At 46.6% G+C, this 23,480-nt stretch overlaps 1 protein-coding gene across 2 annotated transcripts in view; it reads left to right on the plus strand.

Annotated features, from left to right (window-relative positions):
* The window catches only part of RTN1 (reticulon 1), a 122,240-nt gene that overhangs the window by 58,993 nt on the left and 39,767 nt on the right, over positions 1-23,480 (plus strand). For both annotated transcript variants that reach the window (XM_009461692.2, XM_087747985.1), the window contains exons 2-3: positions 7,296-8,033; positions 12,437-13,219. In XM_009461692.2, coding sequence (XP_009459967.2) covers positions 7,296-8,033; positions 12,437-13,219 — 1,521 coding nt within the window. The remainder of the gene's footprint in view (positions 1-7,295; positions 8,034-12,436; positions 13,220-23,480) is intronic.

Genomic DNA, 23,480 nt, shown 5'->3' on the forward strand with positions numbered 1-23,480 from the left:
TGTGCTAACCAGGAGCTGGTGAGTTGCTAAAGGATGCTCATCTTCAGCAGCCGAGGTTTTTTGGGGGCTGATATCCCAGCTGGCCTCCACCCCCACATAATTTAGTAGATGGAGGACCAAAATGGGGGAGCCCTGGAACTGGAAGTTACAATGCCTGCTTACACTAGACAGCCAAAACACTGGGGCTGGAGGCTGTAGTAACTCATATCCTCTGCAAATTGACCTGGAGGCGGAGTTTTACAAGCATCAAAGCGTATCATTCATTTGTTTGAGTTTAGGACTTCCTTTCCATCTCAGGCGTGATGAATCAGAAGTTACTCCAATGAAGTCAATGGAGTAACCGGAGTGTAAAGAGAATTAAGCCTCGTTTTTCCACCCTGTCCTTTTGCCCTCCTACCTGTGCAGGAGACAGCACCTGCCTCTCTGCATGGCAGCGTTTCCTCTGGCTGCTGCGGGATCTTGAGGAGAAGGATGAATACCTTGCACAGCTGATGCACTGACTCACTCCTGTCCCCAGGAGCTAAGGCACAGAGCTGTCAGCCGCTCTGAGACAGCGGGAAGCAGCCTTCTTGCTGCTCTGAGTTTCCCCAACATGTTCAGGACCCATGCAGAGAACCAGGGGGAAATAACAATAGAATAATGTATCCTTCCAATACATCCAGTTTTCTTGTAGCATCTACTGTGCAAATGAATCCCAAAGTGACTTTCGGCATATGACCATTCATGTTTGCAAATGCTGTGGCTTGCGGAGTTATATCTTTCCTGCAGTCAGGATCAGGAGAGTTCTGGAGGAAAACAAGTTGCTAACCTGTAAAGTGGGTTTGCAAATCCTGAGCTAAAACAAAGAGCACCATCTCCTGGCAGCTGGGAATAGCTAGTGCAGGTCTCTTGCAAGCTTCTTGCTGCTCTCTGCATCTAACCTATAGCATCTGGAGGTAGGACAGCTCAGGGCTGACAGCTGGCTCTGGCTATTGAGAGAGGCTAATCCAGGGGAGACTGAGAGCTGATTTAGTGGTGTTAGCCACAGCATGGTGATGCCTGCGCTTGGCATGAGGGGTCTCAGCTGTTTGGGTCTCAAGCTCTACTTGAGTTGACACATAAGTGCTCAAGTACTTCTGAGGTTTGCATGGATATTGAAGTGTCTTGGGTTAGAAAATTCATGGAGAAGGGTCTTGCAAAATTGAGAGCATCGGTCCCAAGTGGCACACTCGAATATCGCTGGGGGCAGCCAGCCTGCTTCGAAGCATTGTATGATTTGGCATGGGGCTGAGAGATGCCTTTGCCACTCACGCAAGCTGCCCTAGCCGCTGCTGGGAGTGGTACTAGCAAAGGACATTTGGAAATCTGTGGAGCTTTCCTGAGGTCTGAGTTGGACTTGAAATCAAGCAGAGAGGAAGAAACAGCTTAGTCTGGATCTAAGAAGACGGGGTGTGCTTTGAATTTAGAGATAGACTTGGGACTGCTGGTCCATCTGGGTACTGTGAAGAGATGTGGAAAAGTGATAAAACACTGAATGTCTGTATAAAGATGTATATGACTACAGATGAGAACATGGTATGGCAATATGAGTTTTTAAAAAAGGAGGTAACTGAGTTGGGAAACTAAAAAGAAACAATGAGACATCATGTATCAGGGTCAGAAGAATAGGAAAATGTCTTTCCTTTTTTTTTTTCTCCTCCTTTTTTAAGGATAAGTTAGGAATAAAAAGAAGCCAAGGTCAAGCACAGGCTTTTTGCTAGTGGCTGATGAGAAAATTGTAGATTTGGTACAAAAAAGGCAGGACTGTTCAATATCTTCTGTTGTGTATTTGGAAGAAAGCAGGAAGATGTATCTATCTGATAGTCATGGATGAACATTAAAAATGAAGGAGAGGCTGGAATGTAAGCTGTTGATGTGAGGCTGGGAAACATGATCTGTGCTGGTCATCAGAGGACCCCGAGCTGTGGTTTGATCTCCAGGTACAGATGTTCAGGTGGTGGCAAGGTCTGGGCAACAGGACTCTCCTGCATCACCGTCAGGTGCAATGGGATGCCATGATGGCTCCTTGGATTTAGACACTCAGCCTTGCTATGAAATCAGCCTTTCTAGGTGAGAGGGTAATTATAAAATAAAAAGCTTGGCAAAGCGCTCGACCACCTCCTTGGGCCTTTAAGACAATATAAGATTAAGAGCCAATCTTAAGAGCCAGGCTTTAGTCTGAGTGCTGAAAGAAAGTCACTGCATATCCCTGAGTTCTGTGGTGCCTTCAGGAGTCTTGGATCAGAGCAACGTTGCTGTGCTGGAAAATGCTCGTCACTCTGCTATCCAAAATCTCTGGATGACACCTAAAGGGCCAAGGTACTGGGAGTGACATGTGGCCTGAGAGACCCTCTAGCATCATTTGAGGCCAGTCAAACAAAAGCACTCCTCTTGTTTATGGGACTTCAGTCGTTATTATTTCTAGTCCCTACATTACCGTGGGTCAGGGACTGTCCACGCAGGACAAGGTGGACCTTGTTGCCAGGAGGCTGTGATCTGTGTGTACACAGAGCCGGGGAGACCCTGCTCCTGGGAGCTAGCAGCCCTGCAGCACTGGGGTAGCTGGTAATGACTCCTCAGACTCAATATCCAAAGCAAAAGTCAAGCCAACTATTTAAGACTTACAGGAATTTACTGGAAGCGGCTTGCTCACACTATTCTGCTTTTGTCTGAAAAGGCCGCTGAAACCTTGTTTCTTCCAGTTGCAACCAAAGATCCTTTCTCTTCTCAGTGCAGCTCTAGGCTGTAAAAATAACATCATCTAATTAAAGATTAGTTTCCCCTCTCCTCTTCTGAAAAATTAATAGTTTTGACCAAATCACTGACACAATAAATACTGAACCTTGCATTGCGGGGCTGCCAGCTGTTCTGCAGAACTGAAATTTCATGTCCTTCTGTGTCAGTCTGTCTGTGCCATTGAAGGTCACTAGAGTTGCATGTGAAGATTAAGAAATGCAGGTTAATATGGAAACTGGTTATTTTATTGAAAATTGAACACAATATTCTAAAGTGATCAGTTTTAAGAAGACCGAGCATACTTTAGATGGGGGGGGGGGGGGAAATCAGCTGTGTTTAAATTGGCTCTTTTTCTTGTCTATAATTCTCAGCTAACTTTTTGTTTCCTCTTCCAGTGTGCTGCAGCAGTTCAGTTTGCATTGGTCCAAATTGGGCTTCAGCTGCCTTTCTTAAATTAAGAGTTACTCTGCATGGAACCAATGATTTCTAAATTATTTCCTGTGTCAATTGCTACACAGCTCTAAATCCAATGCTGTAGGAGAGGATTTCTGGAGCATTCACTTACTTATTCTGAGGAATCAAAACAGTCATTTTCAAAATTTTTTTTTCTTTACAGTTAATGAAAATGTATGTAACTTGCTGAGCATCTCAGCTGTGCTCGAAATGATTGAATCAGACCCATTACTTCTTAGCTGGTCGCAAGAAGTGAAATTATTTCCCGAGGGCTCGTATTACAAAAAGCATGACTGCTGCTCTCAGGCGCTGAATAGCTTTGCTTTACCTGAATTGGCAGGCAAGTTTTTAGGCACATTTGAGGGAAATCCAGATTAAAAAACCCAACCCTTTGTAACAAGGGTAAATTCAGATCTGATACTGCCATCCGTTACCAGTGCTATTCAAGGCTTCTCCTTCCCACGGATATTGAACTAAATAAACTTAAAGTCAGAGAGGGCATTGCTTAATCACCAGGCTCTGAATACACCATTCTTCAGCAAAAACCTGCTCAGCTATTATAGGTTTCCATGTCTTCAACAGCCAACCTAATAGCTGATAGATTCATGCTTCCCAAATAAGAGGCAGTTTTACCAATGGCTTTAAATCATTCCCTGCGGAAACAGAGTTGCATTAAATCCTAGTAATTAGGCAATTTCAGCTGTCTTTAGTGCTTTGGACTCTGTGGTTACCTTGAGAGTTGGGATCCCTCTACGTCCTGCTAATGTGAACCCTCTCTCTGCTCACACATGCGCATGGACATGCTCACATGCCCTTTGACTCTTTGTCTTCTCCAGTAAGAAATGCATTTTCTGATTTCATTGTTATTTGCAAAACCACTGCAGAAAAAAGTTCATGATCTATAGTAAGTCCATTTTAAATCAGCTCTGATGTTAACATCTGCTACAGCGTTGGTTTTGTACTATTTGAAAACGTGAACTGATGTTTCTGTCCGACTATTTCAGGGTTATTTTTTCTTTCTGCTGATGAATAACGTAAAGAATAGATGATATTTTCCCAGGCTCTCTTTATCACAGTGACTCTCCTGCAAGCTCTCCTGGCTTGCTATAACTCCTGCTATGAAGCACCTGATGCAAATGCATTAGAAACCTTTTCACTGCTTTATTGATCAGCATTACTAAGTGCTGCAAATGCATGTGCATCTGGCTCACATATACTGTGGACAAAGCAGAAATGAAAGTTGCAGACAGCATCCATGAATATTTGTTTGACGGTGACTTCAATCTCCTTTGACTATGTTTGTGCTCCCTCTTTACTAGCAATTGTGGGATGTCTGTATAAACTGATTTTTGCTCACTGATGGTGTTGTGATGGTGCATTTTTCATGGGCACCCAGAGCAGAAAGTATCACACAGCCATCTTGAGCTGGTCCAAAGCCACTCAGAATCAATGGGATTTTTCCAGTGAATTCGGTGGACTTTGGATCAGGCCCAGTAGGCACCAAGGAATCATCTAATGAAAAAGCAGCCCTGAAACCCCGTGATTTAGACAGCCACTCACCCAGCACAAATAGTAAATTACAAACAGCAGATACTGGCGGCAACAGGCATGAATAGTCTGCAGTCAGCAATTCACAGCCTGAAATATGTTGGCATAAACAATGCAGATAATTCCAGCTCACCAACACATTTGTGAAAATCCAAGCCTGTTTATGGGTAATTTTCAAAAAGGCAAGTTCAGCAAGAGAAATATTTGCAAGAAAAAGTACCTATCCCTTTTTGCTTACTGATCATTTAGAAATGCTTTTTGGGTATGTGCTGTCCTTGCAAGGCACTGGATGACCTCAGGTAGGACCTGATGTGGGTGCTGGGCAGCCCAGCTTAGCCCTTGTTCTGCTTTGGTTTCACTGTGGTTTTCCACTTAGGCGCTATTCTCGCATACTTTCGCTGCTGAGACTGAGTCACTGGGAGCAGCGAGGATGAGAGCCACCTGCAGCAGGTTGCAAAAGGATCTTGCAGCCCTGAGTGAGCTGGCAGGAAAATAGAAGGTGAAATTTAGAGTAGGTAAATGTAAAGTTATATAGATAGAGAGGGGAAAAAAAAAAAAAGTCCTGAATTCACATGCATAGGAAAAAACTCTGCAGTGACCCTCACCACTGTGAAACAAGATCTTGGCTCGATCATAAATATTTCTATGAGAAGTTCTATGCAGTGCTCCATAGTGGTGAGAAGAGCAAACTGAAGGCTGGGAATGATGATGATAATTTTTCACCTGCTAGCTACAGCACCCCTTGCTCTGTGCTCTTGTATGGCAAAGGCAGCTGCCATGAACCCCTGGTCATGGGCTCTTGGGGTGTGGGGATGGAGCTGCTGTTGTGTGCAGTAGCAGATTAGTGGTGAGGGCTGCTGGGGGACCAACAGCATCCAAAATCAGTGAGGACAGACACACAGGAGTGGGTAGCATAGGGAGGCTGAAAAGCAAGTTGTGGCACTTTTGGGTTGCTTTTTCCCTATGCTACCAGGTTTCCCCTTGTAACAGCAGGAGTGTGCTGTTCCCACCCTAAAGGTGGCCCAGGAAAGAGAAGTTGCCTGCAAGTCACCATAGCACTGAGTGATGCAAAAATATGGATGTGGGAAATGGTCATTCTGCCTTTGTGCAGGGCTTGGGTTGTGCATGTCAAATCCAGCAAAGTTGTGCTGTAAAATAAAGCCTGCAGCTAAGCGCTGAACAGTGTTAAGTGGAAAAAAATTGCTTCAGGGCTCACTAAATGAGCTGCGTGTGGCTAATGTATGGATGGCTGTGGGGAAAAAATAGTTGTAATGGTGTTTAGAGATGGTATTATGTTTGTGCAAGAAGAAAGAAAATAACTAAATGCAACCAGCTCAGGAGCTTTCATGCTGACGTTTCCCAGCTTCTGGCTTTGCAGCTGCAGCAATATCCCTTTAATATTACTGTTAAGTTTGCATCGTGCGTGGTAGCCCAGGACACGGCACATGTGGAGCAGGTCAGGAGCCCCACATCCCTTGCAGGATGATGAGCAGAGGTTGGAGAAAGCTGGCCAGCCTCTGTGATGCAGCGTGCACCAGTGCACAAGTGGTTAACAGGCTACTGCCCTCCTACAGGCACCAGCTCCTACAGACATTAGCTTTATTCCTCTACACCCCCTTTCCCTCAGCCCCCATAAAAATTTGTCTCCCTGCCTCCCTCATGGGGGATCTCTCTGTTCCCATTGTCGAGCTGTGCTTTATATTAATGCTGCAAATAGAGAGTGGCCGTTGTTTGTAATTTAATTAGCGCCATCCCCAGGAACCTAAAGCATGACAGAGGGAATTAGAGGCAGTGTATGAAAATGATGCATGGGCGTGGGTAGAGGTTTAACCACTTTGATGCCGGCATGCTTTGTAGATGATGCACACAGGACACAACTTTCTTGGCATGTGGAAATCGCTAAATGAGGATGTTTAGTCTCTACCCTGATGTTTCACAAATCTAGGGTGGCTGGTCTTAAAAGAGAAAATGAAATCTAAAGCTGCTTACCAACTTTCCATCTCAATTTTTGTCCAGCAGAATTTTTTTCTTAATGAAAAGTTTCCTTAGGGTGGAACTCCTCTGTTTCTCTGTATTAAAAAAAAAAAAAAAAAAAAAAAAAAACAAACAAAAAAAAACAACCAAACAACCCAACAACCTTCTTACTTTTGTTTTTGTATTGGATATTAGATTTTTTTTTTTAAGGATATTGGATGGTGAGCTCCTGAGTCAGATTGTGAGGGAGGTTGTGGGATTACCATCACTAGAAATTTTTATGCACAGGCTGGGCAAACATTGGCTGGGAACTCTGAGCAGCTATCAGGCTCCGTATAGCTACTTTAAGATACAAAAGCAGCTGGAAGCCTCATCTGACAGATGTGCCGCTATGTTGCCCAAAGGTATATAGTAAGAGACAGTCCCAAAAAGCTTGCAAGCAAAGCCAAGCCTGGTGCACAAACTGAATCTAAAATCAGCGGTGAGTGAGTGTGGCTTTGCAGAAAGATTGATGCACACAGGCACTTGTCTCTTCACTGTGCATTGTTTTTGTGTCTTTGCTTTAGGTGTCACAGCCGCATCGCACCTCTTTGACTACGGCTCCACTGCCAACGGGGGCGACAGCTCCTTCTACACCTCTCTGATCTCGGATGTCCACTACACCACCCCGCGGGACTCCACCTATTTCACGGGCATCTATCAGCAGGAAAACAGCTCCGTTCCATGTTCGGGCAGCACAGAGGGGTTTAACACGCTGGGGCATCCTGTTCAAGATGTGACTGGGTTTGAGTCCCGTGGCTTGTTTAGCTCAGATTCAGGAATAGAGATGACTCCTGCAGAGTCTACTGAAGTCGATAAAACCTTAGCAGATCCCATGAAAGTAGAAGCTTATAAATACATGGACATAAGTAGATCAGAAGAAATAAAATATCAAGAAAAACATGACCCTGACTCAGAAGATGAGAGCCCAGGCCTTATCGATAAGTACCGGGGAATACCCACCGGGTCCAGCCACACTGCTGAACCTCAGCGGATGGCTTCAGAGGGCACGAAGGCAGCCAAAGAGCAAGACCCGCTTGAAGACACAAGATCTGGTGATCAGCATGGTGCCTCTGTGGTTACAGCCCCTGTCAAGATCACACTCACCGAGATAGAAAGTGCTGGGGAAGCTACCAGCAAAGAGTCAAGTCCGACTCAGCCGGAGACCGGCCTGAAGCCGAGCCATGAGGTGGTACCAACGGTGACAGTGTCAGAGCCAGAAGATGACAGCCCGGGGTCTGTCACACCACCGTCCTCTGGCACAGGTAATGTCGGCATGTGGCATTATTGTTTTTGCCGCTCAGTGAGTGGTTGCAATTGTAGCGCTGCATGTTTGAGAATTACTGTGGCTTTGTGGGGTGGGTCTAAAGGCGTGTGAGCAGATGTTAACGGGTCTCTATGGCTGGAGGTGTTTCTGCCCTGCTTGGGCACCACTTTGCATTGCTGAACCAAAGGGAGACATGAGCTGTGCTGCCCGTCACTAACACACTGCTCGGGGTGGGCTGTCCTTTCTGTGTGAAAAGAGGGGAAGACACAGCTGGGAATCCACAGAAATAAGTTGATGAGAACCACTCAGGAGCAGGGCTGGGGTCAGATCCAGGCTTGCTGAGCCTGGTCCCCATGGGGATATCTCCTTGAGGGGATGTTGTGAGCTGGTGGGTGTCATTGGGGGTATCGTCAGCCAAGTGATGCTTTGGGCTGGATCCCGGTGATTTTGAGGTCTCTTGGTCACCCTGGCTGACCATGCTCCCCAGAGTAAATGGGGTGTGTGGGACCAGGGCGCTGCAAATATCTGGGTCCATTTTGTAAAATTTTAATGGCTGTTTTAACACCTTTTTGCTCTTGCAGAGAGTAAGGTTAAATTGTTAAAAATGAGTGCTGTTTTCAAGTCAAAGTGCTGCTTTCAGAAAGTGCTGAGGAGGAAAATGCTGTCACCTCATTTACGATGGGGATGGGAAAGACAAAGGGCCAGTCTCTTTCAAAGGCTCCTGATTTCTGTTGGGGAGGGGGCACCAAAATCCCATGTTTATACATTTTCTTATTGTCTGATTACTGCAGTAGTACATGATATCTATTCCTCATTTTCCCTATTATACGCTGCTAAAACAGGAAAGTAGTATAGTGTTTTAAAAAGGAATAAAATTCTGTGACAGGAAACAGAACTCTCAGACTTGAAATTAAATTTCAACATCCTGGATCAAAACCTTTTGACAATGAACACTTGACACTTGACAATGAATGTTCCCAAGCTGAAATTTGCATTGCTTTGATGGCATCTAGAAGCATTTAAAAATCAACTGGGATTTCCTTAAAATGGCAGTCAGGGATTTCCACCCACACTAATACCTATCCTTAGAGAAATACTTAGTTCCTATCCAAAACTGAGTGTGCATTTGTACGCTTTTACACACACAAAAAAAGTAGAAAGAGTCCACTGCAGCTGTGAGTTTATCCTGTCTGCATCAGCCAGAAACTTTAGATAATAAATAGTTTCAAGTCCCATTTCTCTTCTTTTATTTGACTGGGTGACATCGCATGCTAGTTCTGAGACATGCTGGTTTTTATCGATTTACGCTTTTTGCACTACAAGGTAATTAAGAACTTCAGGCGCTAATTGTTATTTATTCAGTCTTTGGCGACTGTTCAAAGCTGCCTTCGTGACGCTTGATAACCGTATCCCATTAAACCAGCTGAATAGTGCGTGGCTGAGCCTCGCATCTGCTGCCTGACTGGGAGGCACTGGTGTGGCTGGTGTAATTGCTGGCACAGACATGTTCCCCTCTATGGGTAAAGCTGATCCCCAGCACTGCCCGAACAGCCCTGGGAGGTCCCACCACCTTGCTTTAGGGTGCTGGAAAGCCAGAAGCACTGCTTATCTATTCCGTTAAGGAAAGAAGCAGGCGTCTTCCTTTAGGGGCTGGCCCCTGCAGGGTGTTTTCTCTGGATTTACCCCCTTCCCTGCAGCTGGGGACACGCTGCTCCCAGGCTCTCGGTGTTCGTAAGCGAGGAAGAAATGTAAAGCCTGCCCTCGCTATTTCTACCCAGTGACCCAGCAAAGTTGTCACTCCTAGATACCCCTCAAGCATCCTGGCGAAGCCCCCAGTTCCCCCTTGCTTGGATTGGGACTTTTGAAAATGGTTTGCTTTTAATTACTGGCCATCATCCTTCTGGGGAAGGAAGATGTGGTCTGTTCATATGCTGTGCTGGCGCTGAAAGGCGGTGGGTATTTATATGCTTTGCTGTGCCAGCGGTAAATATGACACCCTGCTGCTGGCCACAAAGGACGCTTTTGTTCGCAAGGTAAACGCTGTGGCTGAGAGTTAGTTACAAACTGCCAGCGCGGGCAGGAGCAGGGTGAAGCTGAGGGACTGCGCGTTGCTGTGCTACGAGGGCTGGCGGTCACATGCCTGTCTGGACGTGTGCCGGATTAAGTCATCGCACAGGGAGAAAATGCTTACATGCTGTACTGCAGGAGAGCAGCACAGCTCATGTGGGCTTTCTGCAGCCAGAGGAAAAGGATGCACAGGCTCCTGCTCAGCGTGTCCCATTCAACAGAAACTTCCCGGCATCTGGACAGGAGTGTGTTGTAACAGTCCCAAACACCTTAATCCTGTCTGCGGCCATAATCTGGGTTGCAGAAGGACTTTCTCGTGCGAGAGGGATGTTTTACAACAGAGCTGTTTTGTCAGAGGAGCTGCAGACATGCCAACAATATGTGCTCAAAACCGCCAATGGCATATGTATTGGCAGATGCACAAACCAAAACTGCTTGGAGGGGTGTGGGCAAGCTGGTTTTTCTTGCCTGTCTCCCAGCAGGGTGTCATGGCTTGGGTGCTATCATTAAAACCTCCCCCTTTACCCGATTCATCTTGGGGAAGGCATATGATCAAGAAGAAATCACTATGCCATTGCCATGAGAAATTAAGTCTGGAAATAGCCAGAAATAGTGGTTTTGTCCCAGGTCACATCTGATACAATCTCTTTCCCACCCTCTGTTGCAGAGTTGGCCAGCACAGCTGGGTGGGCTCGGGGGGCCAATGCCAGTGGCTATACCTGAAGCAGGGCTGGGCTGAAGGCAAATACCCACTGGGAGCAGGCACAGGTCAGCGTGGGGCTCCCCACACCTGCAGCTGAGGGGCTGGAAGCTCCCCCCGCTCTGCTGTGGTCCCCAGACGTGTGGTGTCCTGCGAGGGGCCTCTTCACTAGCATCAGCAGGAGGAAATTTGGGGGTCTCTTTTCCTGATGGCTTTCTTGAACCCTTATCACCTGCAGTGCCACTTAGTGACCTCTGACTCATTAATAATGATATAAAATCAGTGAATGAGCACTCGAGAGTCCAGAGGACAAATTTCTGTGTGCTTGATGGCTGTTCCAAGGTAACTGGGGAATTCAGCCTTTTTTTCCACCCAAAAGGGAGGGTCTTGCATGTGGATGGCAGTCACCTCTGGGTCAGTGAAGCACAAGGTGGAAACCAGCAATCACGAGGCGGCAGCGGCCAGACGCCGGCAGGGGATTGGATGCAAACTGCTGCCGTGGTCCCCCTTGGCACAGACAGGCTCAGGTGGCCTGGCTGGCCTTGCTGCCGATGCCCCAGGTGCAGTCTGGGTTTGAGGCTGGCTGATGCTCTCTGAATGATCAAGTGAAGCCTGTTCCCCATGCAGTAACTCAAGACAGCTGCTGATGCACCTCACGCTGCCTCCATCACCTCTTATTGTGAACACTTTACATGCAATTTTACTTTCTTTGTTATTTCATTACAAAATCCCACATGGTAAAGTGATATACAGGGAGGCAGAACAGGTGGGGAAGTCTGCTACTGGGTTCCCTTCTAGTATGGGATGTGGGCTTCTTGCTAATCCTGGGTGACCAGTCAGCCTTATCAACTGCTCATTTCACTCTCTGAGTGTATCTTCTTCCAGTGTGAGCCAGAAAATGCAGAGAAGTTTGTTTTTTTGTTTTTTTTTTTTTTTTGTTCCAAATTTTGGGTGACAAGTTGGTCAGGCATTATTTTGGTTAATGTAGTTCCTAATGATATTAAGAATTACAGTAAAAAAAATGTGTCATTCTTGGACCCAGCTGAGAGAAAAGCAGAGAATTCACCACCCGCCTCCCTGTTGGGGGGGGGGGGGCGGGGGGAAGTCTGGGAAAAGTTTCTGACCTGGAACATTTCACACCTGAAAGTTAAAGTTTGACAAAATTACCAGTAACTACACATGGGTTGTTACAATCAGCGGTGCCAGGAACCTACCAGCCCTGTGTGTGTGTTTGTCCCCAGGACAGACCCGTATCTGTCGGTGACAGTCAGATGCTGTCACACGTGGTCTGAGCCCGCATTCCTCATGACTGGTGATTTTCCTGGTGAAAACCATATTGTTGAGCCACTGGCCAAGCACTGACCAGCATTGCCTTGTGCCTCAGCTTTTTCCTCAGTAAATGATGCTAATGATACCTCCTTTTATAAGGAATATGTGCATGGGAAACACTCTGTAAGGACAAGCTATTATTACTGTTAGTCATCCTAGACGGGAAGCCTTTCTGCCTGTGTTACCAGCCCTGCTAGAGGGATCCATGCTGGCATGAAATCTATTGTTTGTTGCCTAAGCAGCCAGAAAATCTTATTTTTAACAATTTTTTTTCTGTTTTTTTCCCCTTTCTTTCTGGGTGGCAGAACCGTCTGGCTCAGAGTCGCAGGGCAAAGGCAGCCTGTCAGAGGATGAACTCATCAGTGCCATCAAGGAAGCAAAAAGCTTTTCCTTTGAAACCCCAGAGGTGCAGCGGTCGCCAGCCCTTTCCACTGAGAAGAGAGACCAGCGTGTCAAACCTGGGCGCCCTGCCGTCTCCTCACCCCTGGATAATGAAGCCAGCAGTGCCGAGTCGGGGGACTCGGAGATCGAGCTGGTTTCAGAGGACCCACTGGCTGCCGAGGAGGTGCTGCACTCCAACTACATGACCTTCAGCCACATCGGAGGACCTCCTCCATCGCCTGCCTCCCCATCCATCCAGTATAGCATCCTGAGGGAGGAGCGGGAGGCTGAGCTCGACAGCGAGCTCATCATTGAGTCCTGTGATGCCTCATCGGCCTCCGAAGAGAGCCCAAAGAGGGAGCAGGACTCCCCTCTGATGAAGCCCATGGTCATGGACATTATCAAGGAAGAGAACAGCTCGCGCACTGATGCCTCAGACTACGAAGCAAGTAAAACGACAGAGAGCAGGATGAACAGGGAAAACCTGGCAGAGTCCGCGTCCTACCTGAAATCCTCCTTTGTTGCACCAAAAGTAGGTGCTGAGCCCCTGACCTCTGCTGTCAGCACCGAGGAGCTGAAGGAAAGAATAATCCTGAAGAAACCCATTGAAGAAACTGTTGTTAACCAAAGCAAAGTGTTTTCCAAGGACTCTGGCAAAAGAAGTCCCTTGGCTTCACCCTTACTACCATTTTTAAATAAGCAGAAAGGTAAATGCAGATGTTTATGTTGTTTTTTGCAGTGCTGGGGAGAAGGGGGAGGAGGGAGAAGTGCCTGCTCCTTGCAGGGGAGATGTTAGTGGTGCTGAGCAGGAGGAGCTCCTGGCACTGGATAACCTCAGCTCGAAGCTGGGCATGCCTGTGACAATGCACTCATCATCTCTGACCTTCCCATCCTCTTCTTTTTCTCCTTTTCCTTTCCCTTAGGGAAAAAAAAGTACCAGCAACAATAATTTTTAGGCTTAAGCATATAGATATCGGATCAAGTAGGAGCCCCAGTAACATAAGGCTGATTCCTACATCAGGCATCTGGAGGACAAAGAGCAACAAATGATCACTTTTCCCTTGAAATAGTACCTGCCTTGCCCCAGGGAAGGGGTGCAATCAGGGAGGTGGTCCTGCCCCTCCCAGAAATGTGAGGATAATGTTTTTGAGGGTCCATCTAGGAAAAAAGAATGATTCGGAAAGGGGTTGGGTTTGGTGGGTCTGGGTGTTTCTGAAGCTGGTGCAGCTTAAATGAATCTCTCTCACGGTGGCTGATACCCTCCATTCTGAATAATGAGGGTTTTGTGTGCACTTTCAGGCTGATGCAGGGAGGTGGGTGGCTTAGGGGTGCTTATCCGAGCTCTGCGTGCCTTGGGGGGCATCCAGTGTGCTGCTCTGAAAGCCCCTTCCCTGATCCAGCTCTGGGAGGAGGAAGAACAGGACACTTCCCTGGTACTCAGGTGAGCTCAAGGACACTTGTCTCCTGGTAGGATCCCTTCAAAGCCGGTGTAGAGCCAGCCAGGTCTGGGCTTGCTATGCCAGGCATTAAGGTCCAGCTGGACCCACCAAACTTCTAGAGCCACCCTCAGCTTTTGGTCTGAGCTAAATCCTGAGGACCAAGGGGTAGCATACGGTCACTGCACACTGACACTGCCAGGGGTCCCTGCGGCCTGTAACTGGCTTAGTTCACAAGGCAAACAAGAGAAAAAGGCATTTTATTTTTTGCAAGATGCCAGCTCTAAATAGCCGGGGCCTTTGTGCACCTCTGGCTTCGCAGGCTGACATAGGAGGGAGGGATGCTGGGGCTGCCCCACGCCTGCCCTGGTCCCCCTCTGCTGTCTCCCCTGGCTGGATTGGGGCGCAGCGGCCGTCCACGGCTCTTGTGTCAGATGGGGGTTTGCAATTCAGAGAGCAGCTCCTTCCTTGTAAACAGCTGCATAGAGAGGCAGGGGAGGTGAATGCCACCCCTGCTGTTTAGGGAACATCTTTTTCCTCTGTCTGTGTTTGTGCAGACGTTTGACCACATGATGGCCTGGAGATGTGGCAGACGCGTTTAAGTGGCACGCTTTTACAATTCATTTATCTAGCGCTGTGAACCCAAGCGTGCAAGTCTAGTGAGGAAACAGCCTGAACTTGCGTGATGTGCTGAGGACTGCAAGATCTGCAGTGCAATAAAATGTTAATACTGATATTCTTAGTGGTAATGAACTAATAACATTTATAGGTTGAATAATATGATTATTGCTCGTAAGTATGTTTTCCTGCCAGGTTCTCGGAGCTCGCAACATCACGCTGAGCATCACTTAGATCCCTCATGGGTAGGATAAGCTCCAATCATTTCTCTTCCACTTCCCAAATTTCCCTTTTGTAGGACTGGCCCAGATGCTGCCCAAACCCTAGAAGCTGTGGGGTTGATTGAATTTACCTTACACACCCTTCCTGCAGTGTCCAGCATTGGGCCTTTGCAACCTTGTTGTGTTCTGTGTCTTGTTCTGGGCAGATGACTGACAATTAGGCCCTGGAGTTGGCGAATATCACGTAGGCAGCTAGTTGCCTGTCCATCAATTCTGAGATTTCAGGCCCAATTACAATTTTCAGTCTGCCTTGATCATATTCAGATTTTTTTGGCCTAACTTTCGTGTCTCATTTAATTTCTGTCATTGCCTAAACTGATGCTAGCAGAGGCTTGTTCTCATATGGTGGTCAGAGAAGATCCCTGTGTGCGTGAGCAGGCTTTCTCCCTGCATCACAGTGTGTCCATGTTTCCTATTTGTATTTCCATAGGACAGTAGTGGCAGGAATGCTTTCTCCAGGACAGACACAAGGCAGCTAATTACTGTTTGGCAGTGTGTAAAGGACTATTTCAGTATGTGCTTTTCTCCCTCAAGATGCTCTGGTGCCTAAGGCAAGGAAAACAAAAACGTAAAGCCTCTCAAGCAGATTATTGCTAAAATTTGTGTAACTTTTTAAAGCTGATTTCAAGGTATGGGGAGGTGGGCTCAAGATAAGAAAATATGGATGGTAGCAGGGTCCAGTTTACGCTACCTTCCAGCCATGGGTATTTGCTGCATGGGTTGCTGTGTCTGGGCGCTAGTTAAATTTTTAAGTTGAAGGTAGAGTATGGGGCTCTCCTTCTGACCTGGGAAAGGAGAGCTTGTCCCTCAGGCAGAGAATTCGCATGAAACCCTTCAGTGGTTTTTCAGTTATCAGAGGTGAACCGGGGGATGTGTTAACTGGCTTGGTGGAACCAGGGCATCCCCCATGGGTCCTCCCAGGCTCCATCAGCCTGGTGGAGCTGCATCAGCTGGCAGGGAAATGAAGTGGCAGAGCACATCCAAGAGGACAGGGACTGCCTTTATAGCATCAACTTGAGGGCTTGGCAGAGCTTTACATCATGGCATCATATATGTGTCGTACACCAACTCAGATGCACCTGGCAGGCATTGGCATGGACCACTCTCAGCCAAAGTGACAAGAATAGAGGGAGATGTGGCAGTGCCATACAATGGAGGTGCAGCAGAATGATGTCACCCAAAGCAAAAACAGTATCATCATTCATTAAGAGAATTATCTTAATTATAGTTATTTGTCATTAAAAGAACACTAACAAGATATATGTACTTGTTAAAAGATAGAAAACAGGAAAAAAAACCCGAGAAAAATCTTCATTGTTTCCTGTTACCTCCTTGTTACATGTCACCTTAGAAGTGTTGTGCTACCACCACACATTGTTATTAAGACAGAATAGTTTTAGTGATGTTCGGAGTCCAAGCATGGGGACTGGTCCCCCAATGGCCATGGCAAGTCCCACCTGAGTTCAGATCAGCGCTAGCCCAGTGTTTCTGGAGATTCGTAGGAAACTGATGGATTAAATGAAGCTGTTTGACACGCCTGCTGTGTTTTTGACACTCAGCTGTAGATCTTTCTGTGGCCTTTGGCCAGCTCATAACCAGGTATACGTAATTTAAAAATAGTCAGCCATCAGTTTCACATTGTGTTAACTATTTCACAGCATTGTACTGTAATGCCATGATACATAATATATATATAATATATATAATACATAGCTATATATAGGTATATATATAATACTCATACCTATGGCATTAAATATACTTTGCATGGCTCATCAGAAGGGTTTGCCCTGGGCTGGCAAGACAAAAATTGATTTTGAGTGCAGACTTCAGGAAATATATGGAGAAGCTGTACAGGGTGAAAGCCCAGCGTTCAACCCGACCCCAGGATGAGTCTTGCTGATCGTGTTGCTGCTAGCTCAGAGACCTTTGTGGTGTGTCTGCTAGGCGTGCTGAAATCACGGCCGTTCCCCTAAATAACAAGGTGGAGCCCAGCAAGTGCATGTTAGGTTTGCGCAGTGGTAACTCAGTGCCTCTGCTTAATGTCTGTTGCCATCCAGTGGCAATAACAAAAATGGGCAGTGACTTCCTACCTCCATTTTACTGGAGCTGACAATCACGATTTGAAAGAGTGGAGCTACTCCTGTGCCATTAACCGCTAAGCTCACTTTTCCGCACGGTCAGAAAGATCGCATCGCTTGCTGCAACACAGGCTTTGTTTTGGCCAGGGCTGTGCAGTTGCTACCTATGTTAGTGTTACTAATTCCTTGCCCTCTGTGGAGCAAAAAGGGGAAGGTAGAGCTGTAGCAAGACATTTGCTGTTTGGCTGTCGCTGCCCCCACGTCTCTACTGGCATCTCCTTCCAGAGGTGGACGCAGCCCTTACACAGCAGGGCTTGGAGCCCCTTTGGCTGTGGCTTTGCAGAAAGCAGGTTGCCAGCTCAGTTCCTTTTTTAAAATATTCAGCCACCGAGAAGGAAGACCAGATGCATTTGTGTTTTCCAGTAGCCAGAGTGTAGAATGCAGATTTTCAGGTTTGTTCTAAGAAAACTCTGTCTTGCAACACATTTTCACAAACTTTGGAAAATAATACAACTGACTGGTGTGGCCTGCACAGTGCTGTGACATTGCATAGCCCAGGTGACAGTCAGGCTGGGCTTGCACATGGCTTGGGCATGCAGGAAATTTCAGAAAAGACCTACTCTCCTGGAAATGTGCATCTTTTGGCCTGGGGCAGTTTGCAAGAAGCCCAAAAGAAGCCTGGACCAAGGTAGGCTGGGAAGGGGCCTGTTTTGGCTGAGTCCTTTCCTGTCTTCTCTTGCTGTGCCTGTTGGTAGCTGTCTGGCAGGGTGGCCTGGCTTACCTCATGCTGGTGTCCCACAGCCTGGGGACCTGGTCCTGGGCGGAGATTTCCCTTATGCTGGGGCATCGTGTCTCTCTCCTGCCTCTCCTTCAGTGACAATAGTAGGAGATTCCTTCTGCTTGATCCATTTAATGAAATGTGTAGCAGCTTGTTACCTTTCAGATCAGATGTCTGAGCTCAGGTTAAAAGAAAAAAAAAGTGGACATTCAGAGTAATGTTTACTTTCCTTTTAATTTTATGGTGAAATTCAGCATAGGAAAATGAAAACCTAGGCTTAGGTTTGTACTGTCATTCACATGCTAGATGGCACAACTGGCAGGACCTGCTGGAAAGGCAGTCAAATAAAATTCATCATTTAAAATGCTTTATTCTGCAGTACAGTCCTATGCCACCCTGCTGTGAGGCATTCTGATTTTTATGCCTTATGAAAGGCTTTTGTAACATTAATCTGGTTAGTCCTCTACAAAAACGTGTCCTTACCATGCACCCTTCATGACTTCTGTGGCTCTAAGCACCCATGAGGGACACCAAGGTTCATGGCCACCCATCTCTATGTGGTGGCCCAGTATCTCTCAGGCAGCGTCACAAGCTGCAGTCAGGATCACTTCTAGGTTTGGAGTGACACTGGCAAATGCCCTGGGTTGTAGAACATGTTTTTGGTTCCTTCCTGGTGCCTCTCATGCTGTCCCATGGTGTCCAGGGCTGTCACTCAGTGGGCAAGCACAAAGCAGTGTGGGTTTCTTCCATTTAATCTCTCACTGTGTCCACTCCTGATTGATGCCACAGACAAACTGATTTTACAGTTTCTCAAGGAGATTGTTTTCCAGCAGAGATCTGGGAAAGACCTTAAGTTACTGGGAGTGTTTTTTGTTCAGCAAAATGTTACCTGCATCGCGTTAGCACACCCCTGCTGTTGGAGGAGTCGCTAGTGAGGCATTTTTCCACGGGAAGGGGATGTTTGGTAGGGTGATTTAGCAACCTGAGGCTCATTTCTCATCTGCATGCTTTCACCAGGCTGGCTCTGCAATCAGCAGCAAGCCAGGCCGTGGCTTAAGCATACGGTAATGTTAGTTTAATATTTTAGTGCCATCTGCTGTAAGTGCCTCCACACTCCAGCCCATCTGTTTTGCCTGCTTCAGTTTGCTTTTTATGGGGCTCTGGTAGCTTTGCATCCTTTGGAAAGTCCCTGCTTGGAAAAGGTGTGGGGGAGGAATGTCCTGTCTGGGGCTGGAGTGTCTTCACCTTGCAACACTGTAGGAGCAGTGGGGTAAACCTGCCCAGAGAAGTAAACGTGAATCTAGGCCTGGCCTTGCCATGAAATCTTGGAGCAGATTGGTGAAGCTCTGTGTGCTTGCCTCCCACATGAATAATTTAAGTGGGAAGGGACCTCTGGAGGTCTCTGGTCTGACCCCTTGCTCAAAGCAGTTTGGTCAGGTTGCTCAGGGCCTTGTCTACCCGTCCATCTTCTCAGCCAAGGCAAAGGTCTGGGGGTAGCTGAGACCTGGAGCCTGCAAATCTGGGTCAGTCCCATGATGCCGCCTCAGCTCCAGGAGCTGCAGGCACGCTGCAGAGCAAGGTAGAGGAGCGATACCACTCAAAGTAGCTTCATACAGAGTGGGCTGGCAGGAACTTCACAAGGTCCAGAGAGCCCATCTCCTGGCCCACAGCCAGGATCCCTGGTGGAGCACTCTTGACAGATGCTTGTGACTCATTTGGAAAGGCCTCTCTTGGCAGATCTGCCACCGCTCCCAGGTTTCTATCAAAAACAGTTCCTGTTCTTCCATCCTTCTTTGCTTTAGGCTAAGCAATTATAGCTTCAGTTTTTCCTCTCTGGTCATGTTTTTGAGCAGTCTGAACTGTCTTGTTGTTCCCTTCGTTCTTTTCTACCACTGGTTAAATCCTTTTTGAAGAGAACTGGAGAGGGTGCTTGCATGGAGGCTGTCCCCATGCTGATGATGGGTTACTTGCCTGTCCTACAGGCTAGGACTGGGCTCGTAGAGCTCACTGCAATAGCACAACATTGACTTCTATTGCAAGAGGGATCTCTTCTATATTGCTTGGAAATGTCTGTTCAGACTTTTGTAGCAGGCTGCGCTGGCCTGTTTTTCCCTACTTGGACTCATTTGACTCTGTTAATTATCTGCATGATAACAGGAATGGAGTAATTTTTGAAGGGTTGGGGAAGCCCAGTGGAAAAAATCAAGTTAACTGTCATAATCTGGCCGGTTTCTGAGAAATGGAGGATTTGAATGACTTCCTGCTCAGGTGAATGCCAACTGAAGTGGGCTTGCTCGGTTAATGGAGAGCCGATGAATCGAGGGGGACGGGTGTTTTCCAAGAACCGTGGGCATGTATTGAGTGCAAGAGATGCTGCAGACATGACTTACAGCTTTTGCAGAAATCTTCTGGACTCTTTCCCTGAGCAAAATTGTTTCTTTTTCTCCTGGGCTGTCTGACACCACAGCCTACTTTGGTTCACAAATCTCCTCATCCTCTGCTGTATGCAGGGCCCTTCCTCGGTCTACCCTCTTTAAGAAGGGATAATGTGCACTCTCAGGTGCAAACCAGTGAAATAGCTCAAGTAGAGAGGGTCTTAGAGGAAGAAATGACACCTGCATTGCTAAACCCCATGCTAGGGCTATACCTGGAGTGCTGGTAATCAGTCTGTTGTCCAGGCCAGTCTTCTCCTTCCTTACCTCTACTTGACTGCCCTTCTGTGAGGTCAGGGATGAATTTAAGACTAAGGTGGTGAGCAGGAGAGAATGCAGCTAAGGCACGCTCCAGCGCTCCAACCCAAAGTTATGGTAAAAATGGCCAATTAGCCATTTATTGGCCAAAAAATGGCTAATAAAGAGTAAGAAAACAGTTTTAAATTGAAGTGTCTGAGGCATGCAGAGCTGCAACCAGGAGTGAGGGGTGGTGATTTTCTTACTGCGAATAGTGTCATACCAAGGATTCACCTCTCCACAGTATATTCTTGATATTTTGGGAGGTTTTGCAGTAGATTGGTAGACTAAGAGGTCTTGAATTCCAGCTACTTTGCAATTCTGCTTTTGCTCCATTCAAGGAATCTAAAAAATTACTCTGAACACATGATAGGACATAAACAGCAAGCTATGATGACGTGGACTTGCAGACACATTCAGATGGCTTCATTTCATGGTGTCTCCCTCCAGAGACTTTTGAATGACCGAGGCAGTGCGGTCCCAGACATCTTCTCCAGCCACTGTGACTGGAGGAGTTTCCCCATCCCAGCTAAGCTGCCCCGGCAGCGACTCATGGTCATGTTCCTCTGCTCATGGAGAAAGAGAGGGAATTTCACAGCTAGGCCAAGCAGTTGGAAATGTTTCTGCCTTTGCAGCATGCTATGGCCTGCCTCCCCATTTCTGGCCAGTTAATGCCATTCAGCTGCCACATGACAGCTTGTGATAACTCAATGGGAGCTGAGCTGGAGAAACCTGGAGACATGGAGGTTATGGTGGTGAAAATGAGCGGTGTGCGCACCGGCAGATTTGTGCTGTACATGAATTCTTTTCCACTCCTCCCAGACCCTTTTTTTTTCAGGGAAGGAGGACTAAGTTTGGCACTTTCTGGCCTCAGGAGTGGTTGCAGGGTCACCTGTCCTCTCTGCAGAGGGGACAAGGAGAGCTGATAGATGGTCAGATGCTGGCTCTGGGGTTCTCCCTGGAGTCCTGCTCTGGCGGGATCATAGCAGGCCTCCTAAGTGAGAAGCAGTCACTCAGAGGAGGTGCCTGAGCCCTGGAAAGGATCAGAGCAAAGCAAAGAACGGGATTTTCTCTCCTCTCCCCAACTGATGGTTTGCTTGGGCAGTGGCTGGGATCAGTAACCACCAAGTGCAATGATGCCCTCTCACAATTAGCACCGTGCATATATACCAGAGCATGATCTTGATATAACCTTCAGAAATGTCTCAATAAATCTCATGCCCTTCAGATCACAACCTGTGTTGTCCGTAGCCTGAGCATTTGGCCCGTTTCACCTCTGGCATCTGTTTCCTCCCCTGATTTTTGGCTGTGCTCATGAAAACTACTTCCCATGTGTTGGGTAAGATCAAACTTGTAATGCATAAGTGTCAAAGCATCTTAAACACAGTAGCTGGATGCTCAGAGGTGCTTTTAAAATTGGGTATAGCTTAATGTAGGAGGATCATACGTCTTCTCTTGGGATTGCTATCCACTCCACTGCCTGTGTGTGAGTTAAGTACAGAGCTATAAAAATTTATAGGCCTTATCCTTCTGTTTTCATATATCTTCTCTTTAAGAGCAAAGGACTGCCTCTGAAGAGCTATCATAAGCCTTAGCACTCAAGCAGAAGTATACAGACATTTCTGATAGATATGACACAAGATGGTGTGTATAAAATGTTTCTGCCAGGTCAAGATTACATCCTGACCAGTAAAGAAAAAAAAAAAGAGCTACTTGTTTGACTGTATACAGGTGCCTGATTGTTATGTCAAATGTTTAAGTATTAAAGCCATGAATGGCAAAGTCTAAGCTGAGTACAGTGAGTTGGTGGGTATCTGTATACAAACAGGAACCTGCTGAGAAGAGGTCTGAAGAAGAAAGATGTTTAATTGTGCAGACCTTTGTTAGCTGGGCTGCACAAGCCCACTGCCTGCTTTGCCTCCGTCCATGTCCACGCCCTGCCAAGCTGAGCACCCAAGGATGGCCCAGTCCTGCTCCTGGGGAAGGCTGCAAGGAGACAACCACTCTTCTCAGGAGTGATTTTTCTGTTCATGTGAACAAACCTCAATTGCAGAATCACTCACAGTTTAAGCATATTTCAAAAACCAAAATCTTGACACCGTGTCCCTTTTGGTGCATCTTGGCATCAGCAATCAATGACTTGGCTTTCAGGCAAGGCTGTGACACGGACAATCTGATGGTAGCCAGTTTTTCCCAGACGCCTAGCAGATCTCGGCTCTCCCAGCAGATCTCAGAGATTTGTTATTGACAGAGAAATCTAACACCTATTGATAGCTTTTCTGTGGCTGACACAATATATAGTAAGGAGACATGTTTATTCTGGGCGTACAGAAACAAGAAAGAAAAAAACCAACCCATATATAATGAAGGGGAAAAGTTATACTGCCTGCAAGGCTTTTCCATAAATGATGTTAAAGAGCTTTCTCTGTACCAATTCAAGTTTTTAGCCCAGAAAGTGCTTAGGGAAGTTTATATGCTATAATACAAATTAGGTAAAGGACAAATCAAAACATGTTGCTTTTATTAACACAGAATATTTTTGCCTCTTAATGCAATCTTATCATAAATGTAGTGTTTTGTAGGGAACTTCTGGAATATTTTGTTTTCTGATCTGCTAGCAATGCTGCTTCTGAACCTCTGCAATGCTCTGTGAGCTGGGAATCATGGGTTTTCACCAGTTTCATTGATTAATTCAAATGAAGGGTTTGGAATCATTTCAGGTCAGATTTAAATTTATGATTAAGGTCTGGTGATAGAAAATACATATCTAATTCTCAAGGAGAGGTGAAATACAAACGTTTGAATGTCTCTGCCTGTTTCAGGGTGGCTCTAATTCTTCAGATGTTAAACAGAGTAAGGACTTCCCTGAGTATTGCTATTTGTGTCTGGTAGATAGCATGAGGTTAAAATGAACATATTTGACAGTAGTGAAGGGGGGGGCGTGCAATAGATCTCCATTGGGAATAAAACCTGGAAGTGGGTATTGATTTTACCGGTGTTTTTCCTTAGCTTCTGAGAGTGCACTGCTGATTGGGACATAATAGC

Source organism: Nipponia nippon, unplaced genomic scaffold (assembly GCF_047370975.1).
Source record: "Nipponia nippon isolate SJK-2023a ecotype South Korea unplaced genomic scaffold, ASM4737097v1 scaffold_11, whole genome shotgun sequence".
Lineage (NCBI taxonomy): Eukaryota > Metazoa > Chordata > Aves > Pelecaniformes > Threskiornithidae > Nipponia > Nipponia nippon.